Here is a 16,943-nt window from a genome sequence, read left to right on the forward strand (position 1 = left end):
ATAAGTGCTTCCCTGCAAAACCAATAATTTTGGATTTATACCCATTTGCCCGCCCATCAGAGACTTAAGATTAGACAATAATGAACTCATGATGCAAATGAGATTATGATTTATTTGCAATCGCGTTATGCGAATGATCTAGTATCTTTGCAATAAATCGACTTGATTATTGTCAGTTTTCGTTTCCATTATTCAAAATCATTGTCATACTTTCACATTGAAATACTTCGTAAGAAGGATCCGAAGGTGTATTCGAAGATCAGGTCCTGATTACTTCAGGTAGGTTTTATTACGAGAAATGTCTATTTACAAGAAGTTTCGGCTAGTCATGTTTACAGATACGAGAGTAAATGATACATAATGTTCATAAATTAGCTTTGCAATACTGCACGTGTATAAAAAATACAGGAAGAAGAAAAAGAAGAAAGAGAAATGACTAAAAGATAGAAAGCTTAGTGAACTGAAAAAGAAAAAGAAATGATCGTTCATTATACACATTATATACAACTGTAGTAACTATATAATACATTTAATTGTTTAGTATTATCTCGAATGAGAGTTCTCTCTATTTAGAAGAATTTTCTTCTTTCAAATCTCCGTTAGTGTTGAGGTTACGAATATAAATATAAAGAATAAATTAAGATTCGTTATTTCGTTTACCTAACAAGAAAGCATCTTGTATAACGATACAAGGGAAAGTAGTGCGTTAAATACGATCCTTTTGACATAAAAATCGTCTCGAGTCATCCATTTCCGTTTAATTACAGGATTATCGTATGCTAATTACTGAAATCAATGTTGTCCACTGTTAAGCTTCACAGATTAAGGGACTTCCCCCATCTTGTCTCTGTTATGCTACTGGAGTGCCATCTACTGACGTTTACTTTGAATATTCCCGCGCAATTTTTGTTCGTTAATCTCTTTATTTCAAGCGATACTCCAGCAAAGACAAAACAATACAAGGAGCTTTGTTTGAGGACAACACTGATTTGGATAATGGAGACCGATCGTGCAACTTTCTGCTGCATCAAAAGGGTGAAGACATCAGTGTTTTCCAATTAGAACTTTTTAGGAACTCCTTTAATGTATAATTTATTTATATAATATAAAAAATAATGAAAACACCAATCATAGGTTTTATATAAAATTTAGGAGTTCCGTGAAACACGAATACGACGTCATTATTAGGCTGAGGATGTTTACGCAAATTCAAATTTTTGTGGTTACAATTGAAAAAATGGAACCTAAAAAGATATTTATTATGTGTGTGTTCTAAACATTTTTACATTATCGAATATCCCATAATTGCATAAAAATCCACAGTCTAATTGTTATGAAAAGTCTTCTTCGTAAGAAGCATTGGAAAACGCTGCTGCAAACGAACGAAAGATATTTAACGAGATCGTTATCTCTTTTCCTTTTGCTTTTCTATACAGCATCTCATGGAGATGCTACTTAAATCTACAAAAATTCATTTATGCGACAACGACACATCCTCTTTCTACAATTTCGTTTGCAAGAATATTCTCATTAAATCATCGTCACTATTCGCAGCTAAAGCTTTGGTTAATAATGCGCTATTGACAGTATTGACAATTCTTATAGTTTCCCCCTCTCCTTTTCTCCCACGAAACGGCGCAAACTAACGAAATCCCGACGACATCGTTATTCACGCTAATCCTTAACTTCTTTGAACTTACATTTCTTCTCCGAAGAGCATTTTTATTAAATATATATATTCATATATTTATATATATATATATCTCTTTTTTTCTTTTTTCTCATTCTCCCTAAGTCGTATCATCATTCTTACAACACCAACTTGCCTCTTAAAATATTCTTTTTTGTTTGCTTACACGCATTGTTAATAGAAAACATAATACATAGCTGAACAAAGAACCAAATCAATTTTGATAGCGTAACTTAATGATATCGTGGAAGAGCACCTGTAAAAAGCCATGATCTATGAATCCCAAGAGTGATTTTGCACTTTCTCCTAATTAATCCAGCATTATTTATACGTAAAGAGTAATAGAGACAGTAGAAATAATTTTTCAAGCTCAAGAACATTCCTTTGTTACATTAAGAAATAAATTATAAAATAACTAAATGATTGCAATTTTATTAATGTCACTCTCAGGATTAATTATAATATTATTGTTATTAGAAAATAATAGAAATTGTATAGAATATAAGATCTGAGAGATTACAAGACATACAACAAATGTTTGCTTTCTGTACAGTTGTAAATATAATCTTGTAATTTTTTCAGATAATTTTATATTCTTCATTCGTAAATAGAGGCAAAGCCATTGATCTGGTCAATATGGACAGGTACATGTTATCGCTGTACTATTTGTCCTACTGCTATAGAAATCTACATTGTGTGTAAATTGAACAGCAGAAATATTGGTGATTCCATAAAAAATATTAATATAGAAGATACAGATCTTTTTCATGAAATCAACTGTTGCAATTTCATAATGCTCAATTTACACACAGCATACATATACACGAAGATTCAATAAAAATTAAATATTTTCAGCTATGCACTACATTCAACAGAAACACTCCTGAAGAATCTAACATTTCGTGGTCATAAGTAGAACATGGATATGTAAAATCTGCATGTGTAACATGTTTCTGAATTTTTATGTTTTCTTCTTGATCCTAAATGTTTGTTTCCTAATAGTTGGTCTGCCATGAAGTATTTATAATTATTTTTCTCTTTTTTTTCCCTAATACTCTTTTTCACTGTTTAGTTAGTGTAAATGTCGTTGCATTTAGTCAGTGTTCTTGTATATGCGTTTCGCACTACATATTTGATGCCATGAATGAAATTATTGTCTTTACAATAATATAAAAGTTTGCCAGGTAACATTGCAGTGTCATTATTTACGACATTATTGAAATAAAAATTCAATCTTTTCCTTATGTGGAATCTGTATGCAATAATGTTTACACATCAATGAAATCAAAAGAACATACGTGTATAAAAAATTAGTAGTGTATTGAGTTGGCAACTAAATGATTGCGGATTTTATCATTAGGTGGTAATGACAAAATCCGCAATCACTTAGTTGCCAACCCAATATCTTTATACATGTAATGTACATACATTCTTGAGTGCCTAGAAAGCATAAAGATTTTTTATCTTTCATTGGTTCTAGTAATCTATATCACACCATTATACATTTGCCCCAAAATTATCTTTGAAACATGAGAATATACTAATTACATGAACAAAATGTGTACTGTACAATTTAAAAGATATACTGAAACAATCTTTTTAACAAGAAACATTCGAATGCTTACAAATCTATATAAAACAATGTTATGAACATTTATCTATTGAATAACAGAGATGAAAAATGATTAATAACTTGAATGAAACAACAAGCATAATTGAAATGTTAGATAATATACAAAAATTTCATTTAAATGCCGACATTATCAATATCTCCTAATGGTACATGCTTAATAGCAAATACAAGGAAGACATTGCTTTATATACCTTTCCTTTACAAGTCCTACCAATTTACATGAATAACACCTATTAGACTTCTCCATCATGTTGTTATACAATTTGATTAAACAATTTCACATTTGATTGCTCAAGCACTGATTGTAATTGCATACTAAACTGCTGACACAAACGTGTAAATATACTGACGCATTGACCTGCTTAATCTTATTCCCTGAAAAAACATCTCTCTTGTCTTTAAAGCTATGTCTATATATATTCTCTTAAAAAACTTATTAATATTGCAGATATTTTAAGAATCATCTTCAATTCAGCATTCAGATGTGACACTACATTTAACAATAAGACTTAAAAAGTAATTAATTATCACTTTGTGCACTATGTGCATGCATACAAGAGCTTTATGATGAACGAATAAATTCTATTTCATAGACTTTATTATATTTGGAATGGAACATTTGAATAAATATGTAGAAATTGATATCTAAAGGTAATATACAAGACAAGAGTGATATTTAAAATGGTAAAGTGAACTATCCTGGACATACTTTGAACACATGATCGCTACAATTCTTTCCATTTAATAGACTGTCAGCATAAAATGTTTCAAGCACAATTTTGCTGCATCTTGCGATAAATCAGTATTAAATCAGTGTTCAATTTTGTCATAACATAAGTGGTACAAATGTTGGTACTTTATAATCATATGATCTACATGTTTTGTCTTTTTTAAATTATAATAAAACACTGTAAGAAGAAATTTAATAGCTGAAATAATATTTCTCAAATAAGAGAATTAAATTTGTGATAAAAATTTAATTACACCACTTATGCTGCTAGCAATAGATACAACATTCATATAACATAATTATTTACCACAAACAATAAGCAGTCAGATATTATTTACTATAATGACACTATTATAGTAAATTTTTCATAGCATAATACTTTCTTTAGTAATCCTACTTTCTATTTACACAGCGAATCTTCATATAAAATACCAAAATATTTCAACATTTCCAAGATAATTTTACTCTGTCAATCCTTCCTAGCTCAATTTACATTTCATTCTTGCCACTGCAAATCAATTACTTTGGTTTGCAAGCTATCGACATGGATGGAAAAGTGCCAGATACTCGCAAAATCTACTAAATGGCATTTAAAAGATATTGTTGAATTTAAGTATTCTTAAAATATTTCATTTTACAGATAATCGATTCTTAATGGCCTCATTACATTATTTTATTAGCATACCTGGCCAAATTATATTCAATATAAATAGTATTATATTCTGTGATAATAATACTAAAATACTAAAATATAAATCACTATCCTAATAAAATTTAAACTATGTAAAAAGTATTCATAATTTTTTTTCAATACTTTAATTTTATTTAACTACTTAAATTTGCAATAAGCAATAGTAATTACTAAAATCTTTATCATGAAATACTTTATTTATTTAAATATTACTAATAACTGACCATCTTTTTTTTATAAGCTTTTTCATAAAAACTATAAGTTTTAAAATAACGCTTGAAGTGAGATCTATTATTCTCTGCAACGTGCAAATTGCAGTCTTTAAATTGATTTTCTTTTCTGTTTTCTTTTTTAATATTTAACATGCAATACTTAGAAACATAAATTTTGGAAAGAACAAGAATAAATTTTTTAATTCTAATTTGTCTTTTATTTAATATTATTTATTACGTGCAAAGATGTAAAATTTTCTACTTGTAAAAAGATGCATTTAAATTGGTCGTTTAAACATTTATTTTATGCTATCATATGCCGAAAAAAGAACTAACTGAATATCATTAAAAATAATCTCAAATGCAAATAAAATGTCTACTAATCTATAAATAAATAATAATTATATTGTTCTGAATATTTTAAGTAATTGATTATTACAAATACAGACTACGTTATTCATCTCTGTATTTATCGTACAAAGACACCATAGAAATATCACATGGTATCAACTGATATTAATATTAATTAAATCACTAATGCAAATCAAATTTTACATATTTGTAAAATATTATGTTGTATATATCAGATGATGTAAAAAATCTCAAATGTTAAACAAAAATTAATTTTAAAAAGCGGAAATAAATACCCAGCGTTTAACATTTGCATTGATCCTTAAGCTCTATTTCATCCAGCACTCTTCCTCCTGGATACACAGTTCACGTGTTAAGAAAGTCTTTCGCAAATGAGAAATCGCGTTTCTCCCAGTCTTAATACCCATCACACAAAATGCACTTAATGTCCATTATCTTGAAGAAGTAAGACGTTAATTGAAATTTATATATAATATATATAGACACACCGTGCTCCTAAACTTTGAATTCATGTACAATACGAAGAAATTGTTTCGAATATTTATAATATATATGCACTAAAGCCATATTTCAGAAGAAAATTATGGAGCAGGAATTTCGACCTTAATTCCTTTTTTAAATCTCTAATTATCGATATTAGAGCTTGATAATTAATTATACAACATAAAGCATTCCATGGTGCATACATTTTATGATACCTACTAAAAATGATTGTTTCAGATGAATTAATCATTAAGACCATTTTCATATATACTTCTTAAAATAAATAATTTATGATTGCCCCATTATAAACTATTTGCAATTTCTACTGTATATTCATAGTACAATCATCCAAAATTAGAGACACTGATGAACGCAATGTCTTATTAAAATAACTTTGATGCAAAGGCCCAATGCCTACCAAAGTAAAACTTATACAAAAGAATAGGACATTATATTGCATCGAATATATGGGTTTCAATTTTATATTTTGTCCTTTTTTTTCTTTTTTCCTCTATTCATGCAAGAAAAATATATATTTGGGACTGATGTTTAATAGATATACTTTTATACATGATAATTAATTTGTATTTAAATCGTTGTCTTTGTTGCTTTCTGTTTTACTTGTTCGAATATATTAATCTACTTAAACTACCTTTGGCAAATATCTTCTATGGCTCGTACAAAGTTTAGACGAGATGTTTACGATTATACAATTAATTTATTTCCAATATTGTGAAGATCTTTTATATTATCTAAAAATTATTCTAAAAATATAAGTATCCGTGTATCTACAAGTAAATATCGTTATATATGCGCGGTTCGCATTGTTCAAGATCCATGAATGTAAGAAGATGAATTAAAAAAATGGAAAAAATTGCTTAAAATCAAGTTTCGCGTCAATCATTTACTAGACATTTACTATAATAACGAATGTCGAAAAAAGTCGATCGCGAATATTCAATTTCGCGATCGCACATATGTTTCTTGGGAGAAGTTCCGATTGGTATAAGCTTTATTTTGCCAGGCATAAGGGCAAATTTACATATTATTTTAAATATATCGTGCTTCTTTTTAATAATCTGTTCCATCGTGATCTTCATTCAGACCTCGAAGACCACTAATTCTAAATACGTCTTCGTTAAAAAGTTTCTTTTTTTCTCTCGGCAAATAACCAGTCTATGCAGCAATGACTATATGGACAACAGTGACGAATGACGTGTTTGTTTGTGTGTACATTAATGTACATTGATCTTATCCATATGCACTTTAAAACAGGATAATTAACAATTCTCTTACCAACATCGACCACTGCCTCTGAGTCACATTTTACTTTACACGCAGTCAGTGGGAATCACAAGTCACTTGCCATACACATTATATGTCTGCACATTTATAGTTGGAAGATAATTTAGTAACTGGCTTCGTGTCCAGCAAGTATATACAAATCCGCGCCTTCAGATTCAGTCAGTGTACCTGATTGAACCAAATGGCTCTCCAGCATCACAACTCTATCGAAAAAAAAATTAAAATTTATTACTTCATTTCCAAACGTTTAATTCTTACATTTTTAAACCTTAAAATTTTTTTAATTTTAAAACATTTAAGTTTAAAATGTATAAAAATTTATTACTGTACAACAGACACATACTTATCCGACCCAAGTAGTCTGTACGTCCTACTCGGATCACTGATTTCTTGCGTAACTTCGCCATTCTTGAAACTTCTACCTTGCATGCCATGTTTGTGGAATGCTAGTACACTATCAGGTAAACAAACTGAAAGCAACAAAATGATTATGAAAAAACTTATTATAAATATAGCAAAATAAAAACGTTACTAATAGAAGAAATAGAAACTTACTAATGGATTCAATTTGAAAGTTAAAGTGTAACTCTGACATGTGCTTCCTGCTCGACCTAGGTTTTCCTTGTAGCGTTACCACTTTCACTACATCTATAAAACGAAAGTGTAAATAAATTATAGATCTTCAAACAATATTATACAAGGATCCTTTTTTACTTACTATCATAACAAACTAATATTGCGTTTTTCTCTAGCTGTGTAACATTAATAACATGAAGGTTTTCCCTTCTTGGTATCACAGTGGCTGTAAAAATAGAAGAAAATAATAAGTATACTTTTTAAACTTAATTAGTACAGGATAACAAAGAGAAATGTACCAGAACCATCCATATCTTCTAATTCATCACTGTGAAACCAACTTGCCCCCGAGTTCATATTAATTAAATCCAACTTCAATTTATTTTGCTGATATGGTTGTTTCACAGACACGCACACCATCGGATATTCCATTTCGGGTGTAATTATAATTTCAAATACGTTTAACGGCGTCGGTAGTGTACACTCGAAATGCTTTAACAGCATAAACTTATTAAGAGGATCGTACCATTGCATTAAAAATATTCCGGTCGGCATTGCACCACATAAATATTTATACCTGCGTTAAATATTTTATTGATTAATGTATTACATAAAAGAAAAGATATAATATTTATTCACTTACCCGTTATATGGATTTCTTCCTACACAACACTTGGTACAGCCTTTTGTGTCTGGTACCTTAGTAGTTAGGGCAAACTTCCTAGGTACCAATCTCTCAGATATTTTGTTCATATGCAGTGAAAACCTGTGAGTCTGTTTGCTTTGCATCGCTAATAAATCGTGTCTATACAATTGCGGAGTTTTTCCTACAATTTGAGGTCAGTATTGTTTATATAATAATTACGAAATGATACCTTATATTATTAATATCTTACCCGATAAAGACATGAGAACATCTTTAATGACATACATCCAAATCGTACGTCTGGGATACAATTGATCTATTGCAGTTTCATGAAGTTCATTTAAATTTAAATTATAAATTCCCTCCTCTGCCGCGATTAATAAATGCTGATCTCTCGTATCCGGATGAATCCAGCTTGCCGTACAATGTATTCTTAACGGACATCCATTAAATACCTATATAAAGATTCCAATATTTTTCCAGATATAAATTAGATTATTACTTTTTATGATTAATTGAAATGAGATAAAGATAGATAGACTGAACTAACTTTCGAGAAACATGCACCCATATGAACCTTGGGTGTTGGTGGCAGTCCATTGCTGATCGGTCTAGGAGGTGTATGGCGTTTTCTGTCCCTTCTTCTTGGAGGAACAGGAGGAGTATCAGATAATAAATCTGGGCTCATACTTTCTCTGTCTCCTTCATCTGGCATTTCATTTTGACCTACAAAAAATTGGTTTAGTGATTAAACAAACTATTTTTAATGTATTAAAATTGATAATATAATTATTTTAGAAAAAGAAAAATGAATTTTAAAAGCATGCTAGTAGTGTAGGTTGAAAGTGGGGGTAGAATTATAGAAATTCACATTAAGGAGTCCTCTTAGAAAAAAAATTGTAATCTATAGTTTTAAATTAAGAATTAGGGTGCTTTTCTACCATTTGATTGGAGAGATTCTTCTCTAGGACCACTGTCAGAAAGGGATCGTTGACGTTGTCCATTGACAGCAGCTAAGGACTGAGCACTGTTCACCAGACCATACAATTCATCCACAGAGCTGTGGCGCCTGGGACTTGCTTGCGATCCTAAGCAATGAATCTACTTTTTATACTATTTTCTTGATACTTTTCAACTTTCAGTATTTCCAAATCACTTAATACTATCAAACTACTTTGATGTGTAACTTGAAACTAATACACTTTTGTCATTTTAATTGAATTGGTCTTGAGTTTATAGATTTATAAGAAATAATTAGCAAAGATTAATATACATAAAATCTCATGCAGTATTTTATATTGATAAAATGACTGCATAATTTAGTAGAAAATAGTTACAAGAATATGTGCTTACCTGACATATTATAATATGGACAATGCACTTCACAATCATTTGATGACTCTCCAAGAGGAAGGGTAGCTCTGGAAAAGAATAAATAGAACAGAAATTGTTAAGAAATATTATATATCAATGAGGATAAGTGTATTAGAAATTTTCTTTTTTAAAAACAAATGCTACTTCGTTGTTAGTAAATTATAAATAATCTTTAAATAATAATTGAGAAATATGTATTAATAATAATAATAATTAGTCAAGAATTTAAAAGAAACATAGCATTGTTTATGAAATCGAGAAAATGCAATGAAAAAATGTTAGAAGGTAAAATCAACATGTACAATATCATGGAGTATTAAAGCATTTGTTATCATATTTAGTGATTGTTAGTAATTATTTAATAAGCACTGATAGGTGTTTTTGGAAGAATATAGTGTGTCTTATAAGAATTGGTGCTTAGAAAAAATGATATGTTTAAGCAAATGTACAATTGAATTTATTAATACAATGTTTATCAATGAATAAATCAATCATTAGGGAAAAGACTTTAAAATAATACTATTTCAAAATTATATACGGATTCTCTTTAAAATATCTGACTTCCCATGAATTTTATATACATTTAATTTTGTAGCATCCTATGTAATTGTTACAAATAAAATGTACCAATGAATTATTTAAAACTAAACTTAAACAATTATCATAAACAATTTATACTAATTAAAAGGCAATTATTACTTTCAGCTACAAGTAACAAAAACAACCGAACTGTATGTACAACCAACAGATGAAACAGCCTACTATTACATTTTATCGTTTACTTACTGCAGGGAATATAGCTGGTCGCAATGCCCACCAACCATCGACATTGCATTCCCCCTGCACACATGAAACTATAATCATATACTATAAAACGATTACACATTCTTTTTGTTATTAATCCTGTAGAACTTTTTGTCTATGTATTCATATAATTACTTTTTTATACATAAAGTGATTCACTTATATTTTATGGGGAATATATGGGCAATGGTTCTCGGTCAAAATAATATACATAACTATGTTTAATCATAAATAAGACATATTATGTAGTAACACTTATTAGCACAACCAATTAATTAGATACCATTTCATTTGCTTTTATCACAGCTGATTCCTTATCATCACTAAATTACAAACATATAGTTGAAACATATGTTCAAAATCCTAATCTCTCTGTAACAGATATATAAACTTCCACCACCAATATGGTTAACAGTTGTAAAAATTAATTCTACAAAAAAAAAAAAAAAAAAAAAAGAAAAGAAAAGAAAGAAGTCGCATGCAATAAACAACATTAAAAACATCTATTGCTAAAGAGCCATACTTTCAAAGTATAGACTCCAAAGTTACCATATTTACATACATGTATTGAGTTATATTTATATCTATAGGAAGTTGTACAGGGAATATAAATAAAAGGTGACTAATAGGAAGAATCAAAGAAATGCATAATGCAAAATAGCTTTAATCAATTTTGATGCATCAAATAAAATGCAAAAGAAGAGATATTAAACAAAAAATCGTTAAGTAAATCTTAATAAGTTAGTAAGAAGCTGCTGAAAAACTAGATGATTTTAATACAAGGCATTAGGAAATATATGTGCCAGGTGCAAGGTGCAAGGGAAAAGGGTTACCTGCCAATACCTTAGCAACAACTCCTCATCAATGTACTGCAATAGACTCCTGTTGGGAGAAATTATTAAAATTACAAACTGATCAGAGAAATTAAAGCTATGAGAATTAAAATGAGCCGAGAAATTCGGATAAGGATCAGACGTAATATAAGGATAATGTAACAATAATTTCAAGATACTATACTAATTCAATAATAACAATTAATTATAAATTTCAAATTTGAATAAAATATATATATATAAACATGCCAAATTTTATTGTGTCTCATTAAATCGTATTATTTTCTATTCATCATTCATCAATTACCGAATGCATAAAATATTATGGAAACATATACAAAATACCACAGTCTTTAAAATGATGTTTTTTATGAAAGATATGGAAATAAATTTAACAAGACAAAAAGATCTTTATGTAAAAATAAAATATACAAGTGTGATAATAATACTTACGTAACAGTACTAGTGAATACATCAAGACTTTTTTGAACTTTCATTTCAATCATGCACTACTTAAACTAATTTATACACCAATCATCACATGCATACTTTGTATGTAATATGTATTATTTAAAAAATCAATCATTTGTAGAATATAAATAGACAAAAATATTAATTATTTATAAACTATAGTATTTATGAAAAAAAATATATATATAAAGAAACAATCTATAATCACTAGCTTCATGCTTTAGATTTTTAGTCACTTTCTATATCAATAATTAAAATGGCATGCAAGTCTACCTTAAAAATCAGAATATATATACTTTAAATTAAATAAAAAATGTCATTCCATCTTGCTTGTAGTTTTATAAACATATTTATATATCTGGAATAATATTAATGTCAAATTTTCTTAGGTAACAATTCAAAACTGTATCATATCTTCACACCAAACTACCTGTATTTCATTACCTTAAACTCATATGAAATATCTCTGTGTCTGTATTGCCTTGATGCGATTCTTTACTATCTGTTGTATCTGTTGTAACGTTAGCGGCAACAGTACTGATACAAAGATAAACTATATCATGTCTAGGAAGACTACAGAATCATTAATATAAGGCAACCAAAACATCATAAATTTTTTCCATTAATTTTTTACATGACACAAGGAATAAGAATTATGCAAATAATTGCAATAAGCTAAAAAAAAGATCTGAAGTATCTTTCAAAAATATATTGGGTTGTTAGATCTTTGGAAGCATTAAATTTACAAATTTACTTTTCGCTCGTCACCATTAATAGTCGATGCGTTGTATACAAAGCAGAAGCAAACGTGCCATATGCATCTCGACCTTTGTTAGATCAAAATTGCTGTTTTGCTTTAAACTGTTCTCAATTATGTAACGAGATTAAAATTTATATAAAATCTTAATTAATTAGATAGTAATCGTTAATTATTATCCTGTTTAAAAGACAGGAAATCAAAACAGCAATTACCATATTAGTGGAAGGATCTTAAAGCATCCCCTCCCTGAATTTTCCAGGACCACATATCGATTTACATAATTAAATAGATTTATTTTAAATATGCTTACTTTTCCTGTGCGTCTTCAAACGCTGACCCGATACCGCAATCCGGATGAACATCACAGTTATGAACAGACTAAATAGTTAAACATAGAAATATTATTTTAAATATCTTATTATATAATATAGGAAATAATATAAAAAATATTTTTTATAAGTGTGAAATCACCTTGACGTTATTCATAATATCCATGATATCCCAAGATGGGGTAGCATCCACAGAAGGAGAAATCGCGTCTCTTTGTAACGTTCCATCAAGATTAATTTGATCTGTAACACGCATGTAATTCGTATTTGCAAAAAAAGGTAGAATATATACTTCAATATACTTATGTTTACCATCAGTGTCTAATTGTGGTATAGGACTTTTTGGTCTAGGTCTCGCGGTGTGACGCGATGCTATCCTCTGTGGAACATTAGGTACAGCTCCATCTTCATCTGCTTCTAAATCGGTGAACATATGACTAGGATTCGATACTTTCTGCAACAATTCTAGAGCTAAACGTTTACTCATTTCTCCTTGAAAAAATGCGTGCTGAAACGAAAGTTTCTATTCAAAATATTTTCTATAAAATTTGGAGACGATTTCGATGTATATTATACATATTCTAAAGAAAGAAATAACCTGTAGTAATTTTTCGGCGGTCGGTCGTTTTTTGGGATTTTTAGTTAGAGCAACTTTCACGAAATTATGGAATGTTGGGCTCCATTTGTCACGATCCTTTAACGTAGGTGGTTTAAAGCCAGATTTGGACATGAGAAAAAGAGCTCTCATTGGATGTAAATCAAACATAGGTGGTTGCAATTCAGCTAATTCTATTGCAGTAATACCACAAGCCCAAATATCACAAAGTTGATTATAACCACCCTTCCTTTCTACAGCTGCAACCTACAGAAGTTTAAAGTGTAGACTTCTAAAAGGTCTTTATAAAAGTATTTGAGAGTATCAAGGTACCTCAGGTGCCATCCAATAGGGAGTGCCAATAAAGCTTTTTCTTTTGTTAATAGTTGCGGTAATTTGTGCTGACACGCCAAAATCAGCTAGTTTGACATCACCAGCTTCAGTCAGTAATATATTGGCACCTTTAATATCACGATGCATTTTTCCCATGCTATGCAAATAAGCCAATCCCAAAAGAGTTTCTCGACACATGTATGCTATTTGTATTTCTGATAATGGTCCAGTTACTATAATATTAAAATATTTTTTAATACTTCAACATATCTCAGGGATGTGTTTCCAACATACATACTTCCTTTTTACATATTAATTAGAAATTAAAACATCACAGAAGGGTGATAATAAAATACCTACTGTGATATATATCCTGCAAGGAACCACCTCCACAATATTCCATACAAATCCATAATTTATCCCTTCTCAAGTAACTTCCATAATAGGCAATAATGTTAGGATGTCTGCAATCTTTCATCATTAAAATTTCTTGTTGAATTATTGCAAAATCATCCCCTAAAACATTTAAATAATATACATATCACATAAATTTTTATTCATTCTTTGCAGTCTTGTTATATTTATCAATAAAAACATTTAATACACTACTGTGTGCATAAAATTTGATACCTTAAAAATATGATACAAAATTTAAATGGTACATTAAAGGAACATCACATTAATAATATTAAATTAAACATTAAAGTTAAATTAAAATTATCAAACATTAAATTAAACATTAATGTTAAACTAAAATTATCAAACATTAAATTAAAATGTATTTTGTTTGTGTATAGATATAAAATAAATAATCATGAATAAATTAACAAATACAATCAATGAGAAAATATATGTTAATATATATTCATGAGCTTTTTATATATTGTTATAAAAACATAAAGATATAAGCTTGCAAGCTTTTACTCAAATATATATTCTTTACTGAAAAGTTAAAAATACACAAAAAGGAAAGTTGAAAAGAATGGTGCAAGATATAGATCAATCATTGTTTGACTAATAGTAACTTGGTTACAAAAAGCAATATAAAGAAACAGTCTGAAATTCTAGTTAATCAACTTTTACTTAATCATAGAAATAGATCGAAAATGCAATTGATCACTCATATAAATGTTAATTCTAGAAAATCTATAGTGAATTAAAACTTGAGTGGTTAGAAAAAACAGTTTAAAAAACTGGAAGGACATACCTGGTTCCAACTTGATAACCTTAATTGCAGCGAGGTCATTCATAGAAAGTCTTTTGGCCTGCGATAAAAAATTGAATAGTATGTAAACATAACGTGTTCAATGACGAATATAAAAAATGCATGAGCGTACGAACCTTGTAAACATCTCCGTACGTTCCGCTGCCTATCCTCTGAATGAGCTCGTACTCATCCTGTGGATTTCTTCGGCTTATGTCACTGGACAACGCGTTTGCGTTCAAAGCCATTCTAAAACACGTATCCCCGCCGGTTTACCAGCTAACGAGCGTAATTAATATCTACAAAAGAAGATTAACGTTAAAGTGTAAAAACACATTTGTTCGTCAGAATGTCACTTTCGTCGAAACGTCGCCATTGTTCACAACAGCTCTGAGGTTAGTCACGACTGGGTAAGCGGTTCTTGCGATACATCGATCAATCGATCTTGTATCTCGTAATGAAACACGTTGAACTCTTTTTTTCTGGTTCATACTTTTACATTTTTTCTTTTTCGAAATCTTTATTATAATACAATTTTTAGAGCTTTGAAAATTTTATGAGTTTACTTATAATTATAATTTAAAATTCTTCACGTATAGAGATATTTTTATATACCTGAAAATGGAACATATTAGAACTCGTTTCCTTCTTATTCATATTTTTATATTCTTTTCTTTTTCAAAATATTTATTATAATATATAATTTTCAGAGTCTTTGGGAATTTTATGAATGTATTGATAATTATAATTTATAAAACTATGTACAGGTGAGTTAATATACCTCAACTTCATTTGCATCTCTCAAAATTACACAGATCGTTCGAAAATTGTATGTATATTTCACTTCTAATCAAACTAAATAATGCTGTAATCGTTGAATTATATAAGTTTTTAGAAAATGACAAGTGACTCCAGAGATATTATTCGGACCAAGATTGGTGATATAATATTGGGAACATAGGTCACAGATAAACGTTATCATGAATAGTTTTAGATAGCGATAGATAACAGCTACCTAAACAATGCTTCCTTTTCTAATATAAGGTTTAAAAATTACTAAATGGATTAATATATCATTTAAGGCAAGATTGGAAATATTCTATTGGGGTATTCATCAAATGTTATCACAAATAGATAATCAACATTCTTTAAGCGTGCGTATGATGACTATATACGTACATATAGAAGCGTCCGACATCAACTTTACTTTTGAATAAGTCTAACAAAGGGAAAATTGAATTATTCTTTTTTAAAATATCAATAAATAGCTCAATTATAACTCAAACATACCCTAGACTAATAAATAATGTAGAACTACGTCAAACGTAGCGTGTACTTTGTTGTAAGGATACGTGCACGTACTTCCATTCATAGCCATGAAAAGCACTTCCTTCAGAAACACAGGGAGTGTATTTTCCCATAGGGGAAAACTCATTTTCCCAAGAATACAAAAACAATCTTGAATAATCACGATTAATGCAACAGCTCATACTAATTCTGACGATATTTCTAAATTCTATTCATTGCCATAAGCTCGTTATATCGATAAAATGGATAAGCAATTGACTGGATCGATTAACAGCTCATTAAGGCAGTTATTAATTCGTGCGTCTATGAAGAGACGACTCATCGGTTTCCCGCAAAACTGCTTTCACTCTGTATTAAACTATCGATTTATCAGTCACGATATTTATTGCTACATAGTTAACCTTGTTAGTAGTAATTATAAATTATCCCGCGAGCGAAAATTCCGCGCAATATGATTCCCTTTACTGAGTAAGTAACGCGCATCTCTGTCGGTAATTTATCATAATTCATAGAACACATTAATAGGAACATAACTATTTCTTTCCATCTTAATTTAGGACATATGAACTTAAAATGTAATAAAGCAATAAAATA

General features: G+C 29.3%; 1 protein-coding gene across 8 annotated transcripts; it reads right to left on the reverse strand.

The window, feature by feature from the left end:
- Positions 1–270: 270 nt before the first annotated feature.
- Hppy (MAP4K3-like protein hppy) lies at positions 271–16,301 on the reverse strand. Of its 8 annotated transcripts, XR_011801464.1 has the most exons (23): positions 15,823–16,300; positions 15,179–15,656; positions 15,045–15,102; positions 14,198–14,353; positions 13,838–14,070; positions 13,508–13,771; positions 13,222–13,417; positions 13,052–13,152; positions 12,891–12,958; positions 12,265–12,357; positions 11,360–11,398; positions 10,499–10,552; positions 9,692–9,759; positions 9,280–9,426; positions 8,889–9,064; positions 8,589–8,793; positions 8,336–8,519; positions 7,992–8,269; positions 7,835–7,918; positions 7,672–7,764; positions 7,460–7,586; positions 7,108–7,319; positions 271–7,001 (listed from the first exon to the last, which is right to left on the reverse strand). XR_011801464.1 is itself a non-coding variant. In XM_072015864.1 (22 exons), the coding sequence occupies exons 2-22, from the start codon at positions 15,287–15,289 to the stop codon at positions 7,220–7,222; spliced, it is 2,835 nt and encodes a 944-aa protein (XP_071871965.1). In that variant the 5' UTR covers positions 15,290–15,340; positions 15,823–16,301; the 3' UTR covers positions 271–7,219. The 8 variants fall into 8 exon arrangements, 7 of the variants coding, with proteins under 7 accessions (XP_071871965.1, XP_071871963.1, XP_071871966.1 ...); XM_072015864.1 differs by having other exon boundaries at positions 271–7,319; positions 15,179–15,340; positions 15,823–16,301; XM_072015862.1 differs by having other exon boundaries at positions 271–7,319.
- Between the last annotated feature and the right edge of the window lie 642 nt (positions 16,302–16,943).

This window comes from Bombus fervidus, chromosome 13 (genome assembly GCF_041682495.2).
Source record: "Bombus fervidus isolate BK054 chromosome 13, iyBomFerv1, whole genome shotgun sequence".
Classification (NCBI taxonomy): domain Eukaryota; kingdom Metazoa; phylum Arthropoda; class Insecta; order Hymenoptera; family Apidae; genus Bombus; species Bombus fervidus.